A 19,639-nucleotide genomic window follows, 5' to 3' on the forward strand; every position below is an offset into this window, starting at 1 on the left:
AGCCATGCTTAGTACATGCAGTGTTAAATATAAGCATTAATCACAGACTTTTTCATTTCTCTTCCTCTGTCTCTCTTTGCAGGAGCAGGACCAAATGCACATGATTTATAAATCTCCAGGCTTCCAGCCTCCAGATGGTTACATCCCACCACGTAGGTTCTGCCTTCATATCCTACATGGCAATCAAATTAGGAGCATAGCTGAAATATTTATTAGTTTTTACTTTTCTTTTCAGTCTCATTAGTCACACTATTGCTCTGCCTTTGTTAAGTATCCTGCAATTGGGTAATTTCTTCCATTCTTGTTTTTTAAAGTGAATCTTGCAGAATCACCATTCCAGAGCCCTCCAGTCTTTACTGGAACAGAACACAGGAGAAAAAAGAGACATGTAAGCTATTTAAAATGTATTTATTTGCAATTTTTTCAGACATGCTTAGCAAAGAGGCCCTTGACCTAGTTCACACCTCATTCAACATAGATGAAGCCACTAGCCAGATTTTTACAGAGAGGCTCAGTACATAGAAAGGACCGCACTCCTTTCTTTATATTTTGCTGCTGCTTGTGGAATTAAGGTTTGAGGTTATCTCTGTCAGGTCTTCTCTACATTTGACATGTTTTTTGGCTTTTCTTGATTTTAACTGCACTGCATGTTGTTTATATGAGAGTCTGAAACAAAAATACACTATAATTTATCAGGTTTAGCAAATGATTATGCCAAAGTGTCGTGCACATCTAACTCATTTTAAAAACCTAACGCTTTGTCTTTAATCACATTTTCTCTGCAGGTGTCACAAAGTTTACACACTGTCGAGGAAGAGACCAAATATATTGAGCTGATGGTTATTAATGACCACCTGATGGTAACATTTTATATTAGAATAAATTATTGTCCTGTTTATAAATAGTGGATTTTATTTCTGCCTACCAAAACCTTTTTTTTACTTACCAACAGTATAAGAAGCATCGGCTTTCAGTCGGCCAGACAAACAACTACGCCAAGTCGGTTGTAAACATGGCTGATTCTGTAAGTAGAAAGTTTTGTTGGAATTGTTATATATGTTTGGGTATCATGTTGGTGTGTTGATGGGTGACAGGTTAAAGAGCAAACCAGCATAAGTGTTAAATCACTGTGAGCTACTTAAACAGTTTCAATGTGGCTTGGGATTGATTTTACACGTCTTTGCAACTGTAAAAGGATAAAAGACTGTTTTTTGTTCTGGGGGACAAAACCATTAAAATAGATGAAAGATGTCATTAAATAAATGAACATACTAAGTAATAAGTAGGTGGATTAGCAAAGAAATTCAAATCTAGCTTCATGAAGAGACTTCAGTTATGTGGTTTATAAGATCAGTTTGTTCTTGGACGGCCAGACAGATTAAAAACAGATCTTCTGTAGGAAGACAGATCCTTCTACCATGATACTGCATGAGTCATGGATGTAAATCACATTCGACTAATAGTTTCTCTTACGTCAAGTACATGAATAAGATACCAATCAATCAGTGATTTGTTAATTCACTTTAATTTGTTTTTTGGTAATTGTGTAAGCTCTTTCTAAAATATATTGTAGAAATGTAAAAAAATAAATGAATAAAAACAGCTTAAACAGGTGATGCAACCCTGTTTGGTCATAAAAAGAAGCATTTACGGAAGGCACAGACCTATAAAAACAAGTACTGGTCAGAACTGGCCAAAATGCTTCAGTGAAAAGCAATTATTCTCAACAAACTGTTGAATTTTAGGTATCCCACCTGCTACAGTGTTTAAAATCATCAGAAGTTTGAAATAATTTCAATGTATTTGTGTTTTGTTGTTGTTGTTTACATCCTCAGATCTTTAAGGAACAACTAAACACCCGGATTGTTCTGGTTGGTATGGAAACATGGGCAGCAGACAACAGGTTCAACATAAACGATGATCCAATGATCACGCTGCGAGAGTTCATGAAGTACAGACGCGACTTTATTAAGGAGAAGAGCGATTTAGTCCATCTGTTCTCGTGGGTTCATGCACAAGTACACGTACACACAGACACACACGTACAATCACTCACTCAGTCTCACACACACACACACACACACACACACACACACACACACACACACTCAAACAACTGTCATGTAGCATACACCTTATGTGCATATGTAATATGTAATAATTTTTGTGTTTTGTTTCTCCAGCGGCAACCGTTTCCATAGCAACTGGGGCGGAGCCTCATATATAGGAGGGGTGTGTTCACTGACTAAAGGGGGCGGGGTAAATGAGGTCAGTGTTGCCTGTATAGTTTGTTTGTTTATTAGGATTTTAACGTCATGTTTTACACACTTTCATGACATCATTACACAAGGTTCATCAGTTCACAAGGTTATATCGAACACACAGTCATGGACAATTTAGTGTCTCCAATTCACCTCACTTGCATCTTTGGACTGTGGGAGGAAACCGGAGCACCCGGAGGAAACCCACGCAGACACGGGGAGAACATGCAAACTCCACACAGAAAGGACCCAGACTGCCCCACCTGGGGATCGAACCCAGTGAAGCAACAGTGCTACCCACTTAGCCACCGTGCCACCCTGCCTGTATAGAGAATGTTATCATATATGAAATCACATATGTGTATGAAAACACAGTTGGTCACATTATAAAACTGAATCTATCAACTTCATATTGATAGATGATACTACCGCCAGAAACCTTATATCTGTTAGAAATGACTTATCAGACCAGATTTGTTTGAATAGATAATGACTAGAGAGGCGGTTTGTATGTTCTTAATCTATAATTCATGCACTTTTTTACTAAATACATTAGTTGCATAGCTTTAGTATAAAAAAACATGTATTGACTGATTGACTTGCTTTTGGGTGAGTTGAGAATTATGTGCATCAAACTTTAGACTAAATTATCACTCCTAAGATTGAAACTGCTTTCTTTTCATTTCTCAGTATGGCAAAACCGACGAGATGGTCGTCACCCTGGCACAGTCACTGGGGCAAAACATTGGCATTTTCTCTGACAAGAAAAGGATTCTCAACAGTATGATATTTTGTATTGATTAAACTCCTGCTTAGTCATTCGTTAGTCATTCCTGCTTTGTTTTAGTCTCAATACCTTTTTACTGTATTATTGCTGTTTGTTATCAAGATGTTTTTATTTTACAGGGGAATGCAAATGTGATGATAAATGGTTTGGCTGTATAATGGAAGATGTTGGGTAAGTTTGTATGCATATATGTTTATTTATATGCATATCTGTATACATTTATATGTATAAATGTGTGTTTATATATTTGTTTGTGTGTATGTGTGTTTTCATTGTCACTGTGTGTGCAAAAACAAGTGTTATTCAGTGTTACTCACTTAAAAGTATAATCAGTACAAATCTCAGTGAATTCACTGTAGCTATTAATTACTATAATTAAAATAAGACACCCATGTCTGCAGGGGTCCTTTTGCAGTAGTTTGTACATGCTAAGTCCGTGTATATCTTCTTATATTGTCACAGTATGTTTGTGTGTTCACGTCCGTGTGTGTCTGTATGTGTTCACTCGTCTCTTTCAATACTTTTTGCGTGTCTTCCCACTCCTGAATGAGAACAGCAGGTGAGCAGAAACTTGGTCATGATATGCTACTTGCTCAGCCAATCAACTGATCAAAAGTGGCCTGTCAATCATCCATGTCCTCCCCATTCCATTCAGTAGCATTTCGGCCGAATGCCTGAATGCTGCGTCTTAATCAAATAATAGAGACGGGTGGGAAAATACAGAATCATCTGTATTTTTTGCTGCAGTCTCTGTAGATTTAGTCCATGTCTGTTTTATTGTTATTTTTTTTTAGTTTTCATTATCGTTTGCTGGTTGAAGGAATGTGGTTGAAGGGGATTTTTTGTTAGAATCCTAGATCAAAGCTTCAAAATCATTTTCAATTTATTTAAGGAAATATTTTAGCCATCAAAATTGCATTCAGTGCCACTAAACCCCTGGTCATGAAATACAAATTTGGTTCCTACAAATGATTCAATTTGTTTTGTGTACAAATTGTTACTGACAATAAGAAATAGCGCCACATTAAGGCTGTACAGGATTCCACTTTATAATTGCACTATGTGGCCAAAGGTATGTGGACACCCCTCCTAATGATTACGATCTTGTGTTTCAGCCACACCCATTGCCATCAGCTGTGTCAGTTATATAAAAGATTTGCTTTCAAGACCTTTTTCTGTTCCAGCATGACAGTGCTCAGGTGTCAAGACATGATTTAACTTACCTCACAGATGCATTTTTAACTGAATGGGCACAAACTCCCACAGACACACTCCAAACTCTTGTGGATAAACAATCCAAGAAGAGTAAAAGATCCTAGCTGCACAAGGGCCAGCTCCATATTAATGTCTATTGTTTTAAAATAGAATGTTCAACAAGCTCATGGTCAGGTGTCCACATATTTTCAATTCTAGAAATGTATTTTCTCTGATCAAGTAGACAAAGGCAGACTAATGTCCAATGTCCTGTTACACAATCCAAAATACAAAAATTAAAAACTATATAAATCATTGTTTGTTAAATAATTTGAAATCATTTAGTATAAGAAATATGCAATAACAGGTGATTAGAAAAGAGCCAGTGACTTTTAGCTTTGCTGCGTCCAGATGGAATCATGACTATGGGCTTATTGACAGAGCATGTCTGTTGAAAAGTACTGACATGTGTCATTTATTTTTTGTTTGCCTCTCAAGCAATACTTCTGCTCAGGGGTCTTACTCAAGTGGCACTGAATATTAAACATTTGATTTTATTAAAAATAAATATATTTGGTCACCTTTTGTAATGTGTTCGATGCGTCACTTGTGTTGGATCCTTCAACTAAAGTATTATTATTAAGTTTTCTAGATTTTATAAATGTGCTCAGTAGGGTCAGTCACTTTTTTTCTGTGTAGGAGTTAAAGAGCCCTTCAAGGCTTAGTGTGTGGTGTGCTCATCCATGTGGGATCAAATGCTTCGGGTCATGGACTCATGACTGCACATTGTCCTCAGGATTTTTTTTTTATCAATGTGGATTTCCTTCAAAGTTTTCACACAAAGCCAGCTTGAGTTTGATAACTTTTTGCCTTCAATAAAACAGTGATCTTTTTTTTTAAATATATGTTACATTTTTTTGTTATTTGTTGTATTTGCCCTAAAATTGTATTTAATTTTAAGATCTGAAATCTAAAATCAGAAAGTGGGCAAATATCTTATTTCTTAGCAGTGTATGTAAAGTGATATATTAGTCAGTGTAAGTGATTAGTGCAGGTCAAGTTCTCCCTAAATTAGTTTCTGTTTGATTCTAGTTGGTTGTGTTGCTGTTAATATCTCTGTATGCAGGAAAACAAACCAGTTAATTGCAGGGTAAGGAGAGTCCCAATTACATACCCTTTCAAAAGCACTTATTGATTGTCTTACCATTAGTCCAGTGGTTCCTGATGGTTCCTGTAAGTGCTTTATTGCTTGATTGCAGGTGCTGACAGAAATGGAAACATTGAAATATTGATCTGAATGTTTACAGGCAGGCAATAAGGTTATGCTGTTTGGGTTGGAAAACAAAGAAATGGTTGAAACGTATACAGACACAACAACAAAATATCAAACTGTGAGCCAGCTTCAAAATACAGAAGAAAAGGTTAATCAGTCTGAGAAGGACAGAGAGATATAAAGATAGAGATAGAGCGTGACTTGGCTGGCATTCAGAAGACTGAGTGGTGTGCATTATAACCATGGCACAGATTCAGAATTGGTGAAGCAGGCTTTCTGATGTGAACGACTGAACAGAGTGATATAATGACGTTGAGATTGGCATTGCTACCCTAATGCTATCCATGCTGCATTAGGAATGCATCTTTTTATCGGGTTCACACAGCTGAAACAAGCAAGGTATTTTTTACTGATTAGGTTTTTTCAGGACTGGTTTAGTTGGAGACCAGAAATAAAAATGCTCAAATATTGGTTCCAGTTGCAGATCTAAATAATTTCAGATTCAAATGTGGTTCTCTAAGTTCCCAATGTAAGGAAAATATTTAGAACTGAGTTATACCCTCATGGTAAGAAATTCATAACAGAATATTCCATATTGTCATTCAGACTGAAACTAAGGACAGCTTGGACAACGTTGTTTGATATTTTGTTTTAAATCACAGTTTTCCACCATAACCTCGAATAACAAAGCTTGCTGCTAAAGGTGCTAAATGTCCTAAAATTACCCCATCAAACATATGTGGTGAGAACAATACCACTAATCAACTAACCAAGCAGAACTTGGAGAATATTGTAAGGAAAGTTAAGCTACCATTGCTCCATTATGTTGTGCAAATTTTTTTACTTATGCAAGACGACTACTGGAGGTATTAACTGACAAAGAGGCTCAAACAAGTACTAACAATGGGAAAGAATACTTTGGAATTTTTAACATAATGTTGGTATTGTATTTTAAGCACTATTCTTCCTTATTAGTTTTAACTAAACAAGTGAGAATTAAAGTTTCTAGTCATAAAACAAGTCCCTGGTTTTGTTAATTGTAAAAAAGAAGGGGAAAAAATAAATAGGTGATGTTTATTATGATTTTTTGTTCCAAATATGTGTTTAACATTTATCATTTTTAAGCCATTGTTGTATAATTGTACCACATTGTGGATTCTCCTTTTTCTCTTTTTAGCTTCTACCTACCCAAAAAATTTGCAGACTGTAACATTGAGGAGTACCATAACTTCTTGAACAGCGGTGGTGGAGCGTGTCTCTTTAACAAACCCTCTAAGGTAAATTCTTTCCATACTGTCCTGCTCTCTTGTATTCAGCTGTTAATGATACTACTGTGCAGTTTATTATTTGCTGATAGTTATTGAAAGAGGTTTTTGCATTATTGATGTGCAAAATGCAGCAGTATGCAAATAAGCACTGTAATAAATCATAGCGGTTTTAATGTTCTGGACATGCTGACTAATCTTTACTGTTTCTGCTAGTGCTAGTTAGGGTTTAATTACTTAAAACATTTAATTGCTCTCAGGAAAGAACAATTTAAAAAAAAATATGTTTTATGCGTTTTTCTCACATTTTCTCCCAATTTAGTGTAGTCAATTTGTTTTCTGCTGCCCGAATTTTTTGCAGTTGAGGAGGGTATATTGCTGCTTACGCCTCCTCCGATCCGTGCGCAGCCCTTAACGGAACCATTTTCCACCCATGCACTCTGCACAGGCGCCTCTATCCACCAATCAGGGTCCTTACACAGCGTTTGAAGACCCCGTCCACATATTCCGGGCATCCCTCTCTGCAGGCACTGCCAATTATTCCCTCTAGATGGCACTCAGTCGACCGGTGGCGACGCTGAGATTCAAACCGAGGAGTTCAGAATCTCGGCGCTGGTGTGTTAGCGGAATATCACCAGGGCACCACTATTTTTTTTAATAAAGCAGACCATACAGTGTCATTACAATATGTACACAAGTGTATAAATAAAAACATGAGCGGTTGGGCAGTTAAATAATCAAAAAATAAATGTATAGTCATTATTATTATTATTATTAATTCATATTTATACTCAAAGTTTTCCCTAGATTAGAAAATGACAGCAGTGACAGAGGAAACTTCCACCTCCACCTTGTCATTTCTTTATGTTTTCTTTTTGAACATTATTGACCTCTTTCCTGAATGCTTTTCTTTATAGCTGTTGGACCCTCCAGAGTGTGGGAACGGTTTTGTAGAGCCGGGAGAAGAATGTGACTGTGGAAGCCCAGCAGTGAGCTTTTTTTCTGCACATTTTAAAGCTTCACCTTACATCTCCAAATAAGTCACAAAATAGCTTATATAAACTGGCACCCCACTTTTCTGTGTGTAGGAGTGTGCTAAAGAAGGAGAGAACTGCTGTATGAGGTGCACTCTGACTCAAGGTTCCAAATGCAGCAATGGGCAATGTTGCAGTAACTGTCAGGTATGAAAGAATCAGCTCTGAGTGGTTATAATAATCTACACAAATGTATACATGAATGTGCAAGTCTGTGTGTTTGAAAGGCACTTACTTAATGGTTGTGTGTGTATTGTATCTATAGATGGAATCTGTGGGTGTGATCTGTAGAGAGGCAGTGAATGACTGTGATATACCTGAGAACTGCACTGGAAACTCCAGCCAGGTGATTTTACGTCTTAACCATATTATTCAGACAATATTTTGCCCTCTAGCTAGGTGCTGTGATTAAAGCCGTGGCCACACCAGTAATGTGTAATTTGTGCTGTTGTGAGGCTCAGACTAGAAGATCATAGTTTGAAATTGTCTGCTATTGTTTTGGTTCAGTTAGTTGCTGTGACCTAACATTTAGTTATACTAATCTACTATATATACAAATTTGGGAATTCATTTTGGTTTTGCAGTTTTATACATATACATTTTTACATATACCATGCTTGTTGCCTATTCTGCCTAACCTGTCCAATGGACTTTTAGCAGGCCAACCTAACAGTGCCACTGTGTTAACAAATCAAAGCTTATATAATGTTAAAATATAGGTTAGAAACTACTGTAGGTCTCGATGTAAAAATGAGGAAAAGGACACATTGATATTGTACCAAGTTTGGTGTCTGTGATTAAATTTTACTGGTTTTGCTCATTGGCAAATTGGAAATTTTATTAGCATAGAACTAAGTGAATTAATTACAAATGTTACTTACCATAAATAAGCGTGGTACCATGTGGAGATTAAAATAGCAGCTATTAAATGTAGCAGCTATTTTAAGATGTTTTCTATATCTACTAGTTTCTGGGTTATTTCAGGTTATTTGAAGAACATTTCTATTTACTGTTTCTCCCTTTGCAGTGTCCTCCAAATGTCCACAAGATGGACGGCTACACTTGTGAAAAAGATCAGGTGATCTAACCTTATTTTGTTTATTTACTTGTTTATGATTGAATTTAAGTTTTAAACCTTTGATGTGTATTAAATTAATGAGAATATAATTAAGTTGCTGTTTTATGAGTCTGTGTTCTTCTTGTTTCAGGGACGATGCTTTAATGGGCGATGTAAAACAAAGGACAGGCAGTGCAAGTACCTGTGGGGGGAGAGTAAGTGCAGCTTTTATTATTTATTATTAATCATTATCTATCTTGTGATCTCATTTTATGAATCATACTTTTTGTCAATGGTCATTTATTTATGGTGTAATGCTTTTACAGAGGCAACATCTGCTGATAAGTTTTGTTACGAGAAGCTAAACATTGAGGGTACAGAGAAAGGAAACTGTGGAAAAGACAAGGATACATGGATTCAGTGTAAAAAGCAGTAGGTCTAAATTTTCTAAATTTATTTGTTATTTTGAGAAAGCAAGATTTGTAAAAAAATAAAATAAAATAAATAAATAAATAAATACCTTGTGTTTTAAAGGGATGTGCATTGTGGATACCTGCTGTGCTCAAATATTTCACCTGCACCAAGACTGGGAGAGCTGCACGGAGGACTGACCTCGTTCTCTGTGGCCCAACATAGTGCATCGCTAGACTGCAGGTGTATATACACACATGCATACACATGATTGATTTCTGCATTAATGTGTAACAACTGTTGGTTAACCTACATCATGTAGGTTAATCATCGATAATCTTTTTGTGATAATCTCGTATATTTTTGTTTATGTCAGTGGAGGTCATGTGATGATTGATGGAGATACTGATCTTGGATATGTAGAGGACGGTACTGCATGTGGTACAGATCGAATCTGTTTTAACCACAAATGTCTGCCAGTTCAAGATTTCAACTTTAGCACCTGTCCTGGTACCAATGACAAGGTCATATGCTCTGCACACGGGGTACGTCTGTGTGTTTGAGTATGTCTGAGTGTGTTTGATTAATCATTATGTTAATGTTTTAGAGACTAAATAATGAGTGACCTCACAAGGTAAATGTAACTACAAGGGGTTAATAAAAAAAAACATTCAGGCACCTGATAGATACTGTATCTCTGTACTGTATGTATGTATGTATCTATATTTTAACAGTACTTTCCTTCCTGATACCCTCTCATAAATCTACTTTTTGGCCTTATAAAGACATCTACAGCTCTTCTGATATTTCCCTGCAATATTTTGTGTGTTTCTCAATAAGTTGTTGCTTAGCCATTGGTAAATTTTAAACAGGCTATTCGCTCCTGAATAGATTTATCAATGTTTCAAGTTTTTTGTCATTTGGAGATAATTGTTCTTACTGTGGATCAGTGGAGTCTTAAAGCTTTAGTAATGGCTTTTTAACACTTTTCAGACCAAAATTTTCAATATTGATTTTTTCTTAGCTTTAGTTTGTTTTTATACTATGATCTATTTACTAAGATAATGGTATAATGTTCTTGTAAAACCTTTAATGTGACCGTTTATCTTTGATGTCCTGATAATAGTAAGTTCTCTGTTAATAATAATTGTTCTGTTAATAATAGGTGTCAAGTCTTTAAAAGATGTTTTTATTCCAGTGACTGAATTACTCCCAGATTATTAAGACTTTTTAATGTGCCAGTGTTGTGTGTGGTACATTTCAGGTGTGCAGTAATGAACTGAAGTGTGTGTGCCACCTGGGCTGGACAGGTGATGACTGTAACTCCACATCTCCCTTCATCTACCTGGTAAAGGGACCCACAACTATATCGTCAGGTAAACAATAACATCTTGGTCTTTTGGTCTTCTTTTTGGATGTGAGGTTCACAACAGACCTTACTAATGCTCTTATAAGTAAACGAGCACAAGTAGGCTTTTCCTAGAGAAGTAGGATTCTGTTATATTCATGAGTGGTTGGGGGAACCATGTTAAGGCCTGTTGTCCTGTTCATAGTCAGCTGTCAACATACATTTGGCCACATATTGTATATTAATATTAAAGGTAAAATATGCTTTATGTGTTTTGATGTATGCATTTTTATCTGTCTGTTATTCCATATTTATTTTCTCATTCATGTTAAGATGATGTATTTAAAGGCAATTTCACATGTTTAGGTGTTTTTTACTTTTTGATTCTTTTTGCGTCTTTCATTTTCATGCACTTATTCTTTCAGGCTCATGTCTTTTGCTGGACTTTCAGTGAGGTCAGATTTGAGTTTGTTGTTTGCTGGGTGTTGTCATTCTTAACCCATTATAATGTTTGTTTTTGATCTCCCCATATTCACCTTGTTTTATGCAATTGTCTGTTGATGATGTGTCCATTTGAGCCCCTCAGCTTAATACTGAGTGATTCTGTGTGTGCCATGTCTTGAAATGTACTGTTATGGTCCAGCATTCCCTGTTTCTGATTGTAATTTTAGTAGTGAATTTTACTAATGAAGTAAAAGTAACCCTGATTTTGCTTTTTAATATACCTGCAGTGCATTTATCCACTTCAAATTTATGCAAATGATGCCTTTTGACTTTTCATACATTTTTAATGTAATGTAACATACAATATTTTATTGTGTTTTGCTGCATTTAGTCTCTACGGGGAATGTTTGGTTCTTTCTTACCTTCCTGAACGAGCCCCCCCAAGATACTTCTTCTATTTCAAAATAATTAAAGCCACTGTGCTCCTGAGAACACTTAAAGTCTTAGATATTGTTTTATATCCTTTCGCTGGTCTATAACTTGCCACAAATTGATTGTGGAGATTCACAGACTGTTCCTTGGACTTCATGGCTTGATTTTTGTTTTATGAGCCCTAATAGACCCAGGTGTGTGTCTTTCCGTACTATATCCAATCAAGTCAGGTTGCAGCAGGTGGACCGCAATGGTGTTAATTATAATTATAGGAAGTAAGATGCACCTGACTACAGTTTGAAGTACCACAGCAGAGGGTCTTAATACTTTTCTAAATAAGAAATTTCAGTTTTTGATTTGAATACATTTCTAGAAAATGTTTTTGTGTCCACGTCTTTTAGTCACAACACTATAAAGTGTGCAAAGAAGGTCTGGATACTTAATAAACCTTTTTATATATAAATAATGCGGATATCCATGTCACAGTTTTATAATGTATTTGTGTAATGTATTGTTATAAAGTCTGTCATTATTCGTGTAAATGAAATAATTCCAGGTCTCACTTGACTTTTGCCTAATCTGCTTTAGACATTTCCCTTTTGGAACTTATCCTTTTTAACAGCCCACTAATGCTGCCAGTTCGTTACTATTCCATCTCTTTTGTCCTTCAAAGTGTGTGTCGATGTTAATTGCTGTAGTAAACATGGTCTCTCTTTTGTTGCCAGGCATCATCAGTACCAACATCATCATTGGTGCCATTGCAGGATCAATACTTGTATTGGCCCTTATACTGGCGATCGCTGCCTGGGGCTACAAGTAAGTCAGATACACTCACACAATAACGTACAGTCTTTTTTGTTTTGTTGGGGGGTGGGGTGGGGGGGGGGTTGTATGGTCTGGGGATTTTTCACACAACCAATTCTCAATAATAGCAGTTGATTGGGGCAGCATAAATAAAATGACACATTAGGAAGGCAATATTCTATGACAATTCTGTTTCATAGTGACACGTAACCACTAATGTTTGTATATGTGGATTTTGCGTAAATGTTTGCTCACATTTATTTCCCACCAGTCAAACTCTTGACCCTTCGGCTGAAAATTGCACACTTTGATGTTAAAATGACAAACTCCTGACTTACTGTATACTGTTACTGTTTCTTTTACAGGAACTACAGACAGCGGCAGGATGCTGAATCTGAGGTGCATCGGCGATTCTGTCGGTTCGTCTGCTCTCTTTTTTAACCCCCTTTTATTTAAGAAACATTTGTTTGATATTGAAATGTATATAAGATATCCAGTAAAATATAGTTTACCGTCTGCTTTATTTTTAATATTGCTAAAATTATACCACACAGTATAAAAGCACCTTACACTACTAATTAAATTAAAATGTACATTTATTTTGGGCACCCAGTGTGAGCGTTGCCACACTTTTTACATTATGATCCATAAACAAACAATACTTTAGTACCCATGTCCTACTGTTTACTTTGTAACCTTTCTTTAATTGGTGCTTATATTCACCAGGCAAATGCCACCGGGCGATTACGTAAAGAAGCCGGGCGATGCCGACTCTTTCTACAGTGACGTTCCGCAGGGCGTAAGCTCCAACTCAGGCAGCAGCTCCAAGAAGAGGTCTGCTTACCTGTCTCACCTTCAGATCTATACCTCCATTCCATCCATCAGCCAAAACATCTCTCTGTTTGGCTTCAGGTGTGCACCTGTGCCCATTTTTATCTCCATCCTCATTTTCAACCTTTCCACTCTCAGTCAGGAGCAGCACATTAAATCTTTACAGCAAGGGCGGCGGTACTGCAGTCTAATAAGTTAGCCAATCTCTGTAGTGAACATAGATGTACTATCTGCCTGGTTGGGTTTAGAAACACAATTGACCACGTTTGAGAGGAAAAAGCTGAATTTCGAAGTCTACTACATAGACAGACCTCACAAAAAGTACAGTTGCAAACATATTTAAATTATTAAGTCTCCTGGCTGCCATTAAATACATGTCTCCTACAAGTCTATGTAAACTTTTGACCATGACCATATCAAATGTTACAAAGACTGGGATTTTTGTGCTGCTCTAACTGGTCTGTATCTGTATTACAACAACTGTTTCCTCTCTGTTATTGTGAGTGTAAATTTGGCAGGAAACTCTGCTGTATGCTGTATCTGAATGACTGTACAGTAAGTGATCATTGTTTTATCTCTCACTCTGGAGGTGGTTCTCAGTCATACTGTTCTTCTCACCATAATTTACTGGGTTCATCTTCTTCTTTCATCCTGCTTGTGTCATGTGATGCCTGTCATTTTCATAATCATTCATGCCACTCATCTCATTAACTTCACCAGCTGTCTGATGTTTGTCTTGTGGAGAATCTGAGTAAAAAAATATCTAAACCAGTGTTCTCAAACTTTGGTCAGCGACCCCACTTTAGGGCTTAAAATGTTTGTTGACACCACTACAACCCAAGCTTTTTTCAGAGCATTGTAAATTATGTTACCATTATTTGAAAAGGAATAAGAAATACTCTTTACATATAATATATCCATGCATATGATTAGTATGGGTAGCTATCTTAACCATGCTCATTACAGGGTACAAAGCAAAGGTGATGTTTGTTTCACCAGGTTACTGTTTGTGTCTACTTGCACTTTTATCTTGCACATCCAATTTATTTCAGTAATTATCTCTGACAGTTCTGTGCAGTACATGTCAGTTGTGGCAACCATTTACTGGAGTTGATTAATGGTCTAATATTGTGTATAAATATAAATCCAAATGCATAAATGACTTTAGTACAGTGCATTTTATATAGCTGTTAAATAAATACATGATATAGTCAAAACATTCCATCTCAGGCAACCCTTGGGATCATAGGCCTACGTTTGAGAACATGTAATGAAAGCTAAAAGAGATTACATGGCATTGGGTACTACTTATGCTTGATAACACCAATTGTAATTGGATGTGTTTTGCTTTGCTCTAAAGGTCCAATGGATTATCCCATTCTTGGAGTGAGAGAATCCCAGACGCCAAGCACATTTCCGATATTTGTGAAAACGGACGACCCAGGAGTAACTCGTGGCAAGGTGATAATTCTTTTTTCTTTATTGGTTTCAATCAGGTGTTTCAATCATGCTCTGTTATGGGTGGTCACACTACATAAAACATGACCAAAAAACATTGCAGCACCATCAGGTAAATAAACAGCAGTGGTTATTCCTTGTCTCATTTCTTTTGGTCATTGTGTCAACCTGACAGAATATTGTTGCCAAGCACAACAACATGCAAACTTTAGACTGTCCATGCTGTTATTGATAATTGTGACCACATTCTCTCACTTACTTACACAAAGGGGAAAAGGGGAATTTACTAAGTGATGTTTTGCATATTTTTTTAGTAATCAGTAAGGATTTTCAGTTGCAGCACTTAAATAGCCCTTTTGGTGTAATTTATTGGATATTACTGACCCACAGTTACCTTTGGTCACATCCACTGACATTTGCAGTTTATTTAGAATGATGTCAATAATGTCAAATTTTTCTTTTTTTTCTTTTTTTGAGTTTTGACTTTTTTAATGGTATTTTTAACATTGTTTGATTTTTGCTGTGGCTTTTTTAAGGCACCAGTTCAGTATATAATCCATGTTTGTTCCTTTTGTCTTCATAGGAAATATAAGTGGCAGTCGGAAGAAGCTGAAAGGAAAGAAGTTCCGTCCTCGTTCCAACTCGACAGAGTAAGTGGTTACTCCACAAGTAATTGTTACTAGTATCTTAACCTATACATATATAGGTTATATACATATATACATAGGTCAAATATATAGGTTAAATAACATTTTCATGCATGTTAATGCACAATAACATTCACTTTTATTAATTTAAAAGAAGAAAATAAAGGTAATGTGGCATGTGCACAATTTTAGACACACCACTATGTCCCGACTTGGTAACACCCCATTTACACCAATATTTAAGCTAGTTGATTCCCTCAACTCCAAAGCAAAATAATTGTTTACAGTAAAACAGTGCACCATCGCTCACACACTCACTGTCATTTATTTTACACTTATTTTTGTTTCTTTTAAAGTATATAAATATGACGGGTGGTGACATTTAATACAAAAATGTAATGTAATTTAAAATGTATTTCAAACAATCAATCATGTAAACTGTTGAAGAAATTAATGAAATCCCATTATCGACATGTCATACATGTTCCCAACAAGTGTACATTACTTTTGACTCTAATTGTATATGCTGTGAATGATCTCCTCTCCTGTTGGCTCTCATCGTTCTGTCGTCACTTGTATCTGTGTGGAGTGTTCTCGCTCTGTTCTCGTTTACCAGCAATGTCTCTTTCTTCTCACATTTCTTCTCACCTCCTGTTTCTTTGCTCTTTCTAATTTCCTTTCACTTCTTCTGTGTTCACCATCGCTCCTCCCTTACCTCCTCCTGCAGGTATTTAACCCCTTCCTCCAAAACTGACTATTATGTAACTGAATGGGTTGAAGATGTCAATAAAAACACTGAGGGACCCTTTATTAGGTATTAAATTAGAATGTTTCATATACCTTCCTGTTTCCATTTTCCTTTATTTATTTACACAAATTTTTTATTTAGGGTTTCGTTTAAGGGCATCCCTCTGATTATGACCTTGATAAAGTAAATGAACATGTTGAAAATATCTGGAGGAATTTTGTTAGCTCAGAGGCTGACCTTATGAAACTCAAGAAAACTTACTGTGATTGGTGTGTGTACTGTATGTATTCAGCAGATCTGTTTTCACAAACAGGACTTATAACAAACAGGACTTTCTAACCTTCTGAAAGTGAATTTCCACAGTGAGTCTGGATCGGATTAAATAACCAGGTCTGTTTTTGTGGATAGACCTGTGGATCATTAATAAGAAACATTTGGAAAGATTAATATCGTGTACCAGGGTGAGGTTTGTGCCTTACAGCAACTGGTGGGGTATTTGATCTCTGGTCTCTGGTCACTGTCTTTAAGCAGGTTGCTGTTTTCTCCTTTTGCCTATGAATTATAATATTGAGAGGCAAAAGAAATTACATTTTAATTTCATCGCGAAAAATTTGGCATGAAGAAAGTTACATATTTCATTTTACAAAATTACTTAATTTGGAGTGTAACAGATTCCAAATTAAACTTATGTCACAAGTACATAAAAAAAAACAGTTCCTCAGTAAATGTAAAGCATCAGCCTATATGATGATGACACTGATGTCAGTAAAAGGGGGTTAAAGACTATAAAAACATGGAGCTCATTTAAAAATACTTGATTTTTGGTTGTTGATTTGTTAAGACAGGTCTGCTGAAATAGTACATTGTGCTCTCCAAAACCAAATTCAAATCATTGCCTAATGATTTGATCCTCATTGTTCCAGATGCTGAAGAAATGTGTGTGGGTGTATAGCACAATATGGAAATGCAGACTTAAAGAGAAGCAGAAAATGTTTCTGTGGGGAAAGTAAATTAGAATCAAATATGATTCAGATTATGGAAATGATCTGTGTATAATTTACATCTCCAAGATTTCCAGGTGTTTCTTTGGTAGACACAGATTTTTGGAGTGGGTTTCTCCCAGTATGCCTTGCATACAGTCATACCACACTGAAGATTAGTCAACTAGCCTTAATGTTGTGTTGCCACATATGAATCTATATATGTGATATATATGTTTTGTGTCTTTGTATTGTTGGATTTCTACCTTTCTTTTCATTCTAACCCATTTTTCCGCATGCTTTCATCTCTGTGTCTGTGTCTTGAGTCAGTGTTCTGTGTCTTGTCCTTGTTGTGATATACTCATACCATGTGTAATCTGTCCTGATTTCCTGTCCTGGTTTTACTCTTAATAAAATCTTAAATGGGCTCTTTGGAATTAGACGTTTGTAAATGCTGCTCTGTAGTAGTAACATCAATACTTACCCCCTTACCCCCATCCTTTCCCCACACACACATATAAAACAATTAAATGTTTATGACTAAGGACTGTGGATGATTCGAGACTTCTGACTTGACCCAGGGGTCAAAGGTGATATTCCGGTCAAGTAAATAGTTTGTAGCTGTAAACCGTAATAAGAAATTAGATAAGGCAGATTTCTAATGCTGTGTCCTACTTTCTCCTGTCTATCTGAAACAGAACGCTATCTCCTGCCAAGTCTCCTACTTCGTCTACAGGCTCGATTGCCTCAAGCAAAAGGTACCCTTACCCGATGCCTCCACTCCCAGATGAGGAAAGGAAGGCCAACAGACAAAGTGCCAGGGTAAGATTTTGTGTGTATTTCTTAAAATTTTTTTGTGAACCTGGTGGAATTAACTGCATTTCTGCATTAATTACTATCATGACCTTCATTCAAGTCTTAAACACAATAATGTTTTACTTTTATAGCTTTATGGAACATCTTAATTATTCACAGTCCATCTATTTTGGGTTGTTCTCTTGATTTATTTTTCAGTCTTTATTAATCTTTAAGTAATGTTAATGCTAATATTCTCCTGTAAAAAGGTCATCCAGAATGTTTTATATGTATATGTAAATATTATAGAAGTATATGCTTTACATAAGCAGGTCTTTATTAAAATGAGCAGACTTTACATTTGTGTAGGTTTTTTAAGGCAGGACACGTCTAAAATTAATATCTCTAATTGAAACACTTACGCCCATACGACTTCAAAGTATAATATATTAAAGGGTTGACAAACATTTTACTTGTTAATGCAATTTTTATTTATGTCACATTGCACATCTAAACTTTTCCTTTGATTATTTTGATGTTCTTTAGCTGTGGGAGACGTCAATATAAAGAATCTCACAATCCCAGCAGACGTCCGTAAGGATAACACATTCCTCCACTTTTATACTAATAAAACAAGTTAAAACTGCAGAATTAAGGTCCTCCAGCATTAGCAGGTCGACTGGAGGATGCCGGGAAAAAGAGTGAGCACTTTTGAAGAGAACAGCCATCATCCCTCATCACTGTTGGACATGCTTGGGTTGAAGGAGAAAGTCCTGCACTGGTGCAGTCAGAGACCCGTTCAAAAGAAGCTGGGACATGAGACTGGTCACTGTTTATGCCCTGCCTTCAAATTCCAAATTTGGCGAAACCACGGCCTGTCTCTACCCATCTAACACCAAGAATGTCTTGTGATTTGGTGTCCTTGTTGCCCTTTGAGAGAAGGTCATCCAGAGTCTTGTTTTTGGAAGCACGTAGAAACTCTCCACTGTATGCATGAGAAACATGTTTATCGACTCACTGTAGTGCTAAAGACAACAATGACGGAAGCAAATATTTACATGAGCGGGCGAGAGAAGAGCATGTCTGAAGGCATTTCTGTAGGCTGGTAAGATTTAGTTTGTATTATTTAGGCTACATACAGTGTATTAATGCTAGCAACCATACATGCTTTCTTTTTGTCTCACATAGAATTGTAAATGTAAATATGTAAAGCTCAAATACACCGAGAGAATGTGTGATTTTTTGATATTTTTTAAATTTGCTTTTATTTAACTGCTTTTGCACTTGTAGGGTTTTTAGGGCTTAGAGGAAACATTTGCAACTTCTTGTTTGTATTTTCTGTGTGTTTTTCAGCCTTGTGTATTTCCTAAATCCCTGCTCCCTTATTTGATCTTATTGTACATTTCTAGTTAGCTTCTTTATATCCATTTGTTTTAATCATGTATTTTATATGTACGAATAGGGAATGTTGCAGTGCTAAAAATATTAGCATTGACTTTGATCTGCTGTGATTAGATGCTAAAATCTCGCTGATGGAAATAGCTGTGAATTTGTTCTATTCTTTGAATACCACGACCGGTCCTCGTCTAAATTGCACCATGTCTATAGATAGAGAGATCATTTCATCAGCTGTTTCCTGTTTTTTGAGGTCGGAAGAACAAAGTGTTCTGTGCAACCTACTTTCAACCACATTGATGGTTCTGTGAATGTAAAGGCTCTGTGTTCTTTAAAATATCTCAAATAATTAACACAGTCATTTATATGTTAAACTGCAGTCACACTAGATTTCTGTTTGTAAATGTATTAAATGAAGTTGCATTTATTTTAATACAATTCACTGCTCTGTGAATAAATTCTGAACACATTTCAC

The 19,639-nt window shown here is 36.2% G+C and overlaps 1 protein-coding gene across 3 annotated transcripts in view; it reads left to right on the forward strand.

The window, feature by feature from the left end:
* adam22 (ADAM metallopeptidase domain 22) overlaps nt 1-18,579 on the forward strand; it is a 47,580-nt gene extending 29,001 nt beyond the window's left edge. Inside the window, exons 7-32 of one of the 3 annotated variants that reach the window (XM_062985595.1) lie at nt 83-152; nt 315-388; nt 786-860; nt 953-1,024; nt 1,836-2,002; nt 2,184-2,268; nt 2,952-3,042; nt 3,168-3,219; nt 6,693-6,792; nt 7,698-7,769; nt 7,869-7,961; nt 8,080-8,160; nt 8,842-8,892; nt 9,023-9,086; nt 9,198-9,303; nt 9,406-9,525; nt 9,659-9,827; nt 10,547-10,658; nt 12,232-12,322; nt 12,676-12,729; nt 13,037-13,144; nt 14,502-14,602; nt 15,183-15,249; nt 17,673-17,796; nt 18,316-18,363; nt 18,444-18,579. In XM_062985595.1, coding sequence (XP_062841665.1) covers nt 83-152; nt 315-388; nt 786-860; nt 953-1,024; nt 1,836-2,002; nt 2,184-2,268; nt 2,952-3,042; nt 3,168-3,219; nt 6,693-6,792; nt 7,698-7,769; nt 7,869-7,961; nt 8,080-8,160; nt 8,842-8,892; nt 9,023-9,086; nt 9,198-9,303; nt 9,406-9,525; nt 9,659-9,827; nt 10,547-10,658; nt 12,232-12,322; nt 12,676-12,729; nt 13,037-13,144; nt 14,502-14,602; nt 15,183-15,249; nt 17,673-17,796; nt 18,316-18,336 — 2,220 coding nt within the window. In that variant the 3' untranslated portion in view covers nt 18,337-18,363; nt 18,444-18,579. Of the gene's footprint in view, nt 1-82; nt 153-314; nt 389-785; nt 861-952; nt 1,025-1,835; nt 2,003-2,183; nt 2,269-2,951; nt 3,043-3,167; nt 3,220-6,692; nt 6,793-7,697; nt 7,770-7,868; nt 7,962-8,079; nt 8,161-8,841; nt 8,893-9,022; nt 9,087-9,197; nt 9,304-9,405; nt 9,526-9,658; nt 9,828-10,546; nt 10,659-11,465; nt 11,597-12,231; nt 12,323-12,675; nt 12,730-13,036; nt 13,145-14,501; nt 14,603-15,182; nt 15,250-17,672; nt 17,797-18,315 lie in introns of those variants that run through there. The other 2 variants (XM_062985594.1, XM_062985596.1) reach the window with 2 other exon arrangements.
* Nucleotides 18,580-19,639: the final 1,060 nt, after the last annotated feature.

The sequence above is a fragment of the Trichomycterus rosablanca genome, chromosome 23, assembly GCF_030014385.1.
Source record: "Trichomycterus rosablanca isolate fTriRos1 chromosome 23, fTriRos1.hap1, whole genome shotgun sequence".
Classification (NCBI taxonomy): Eukaryota; Metazoa; Chordata; class Actinopteri; order Siluriformes; family Trichomycteridae; genus Trichomycterus; species Trichomycterus rosablanca.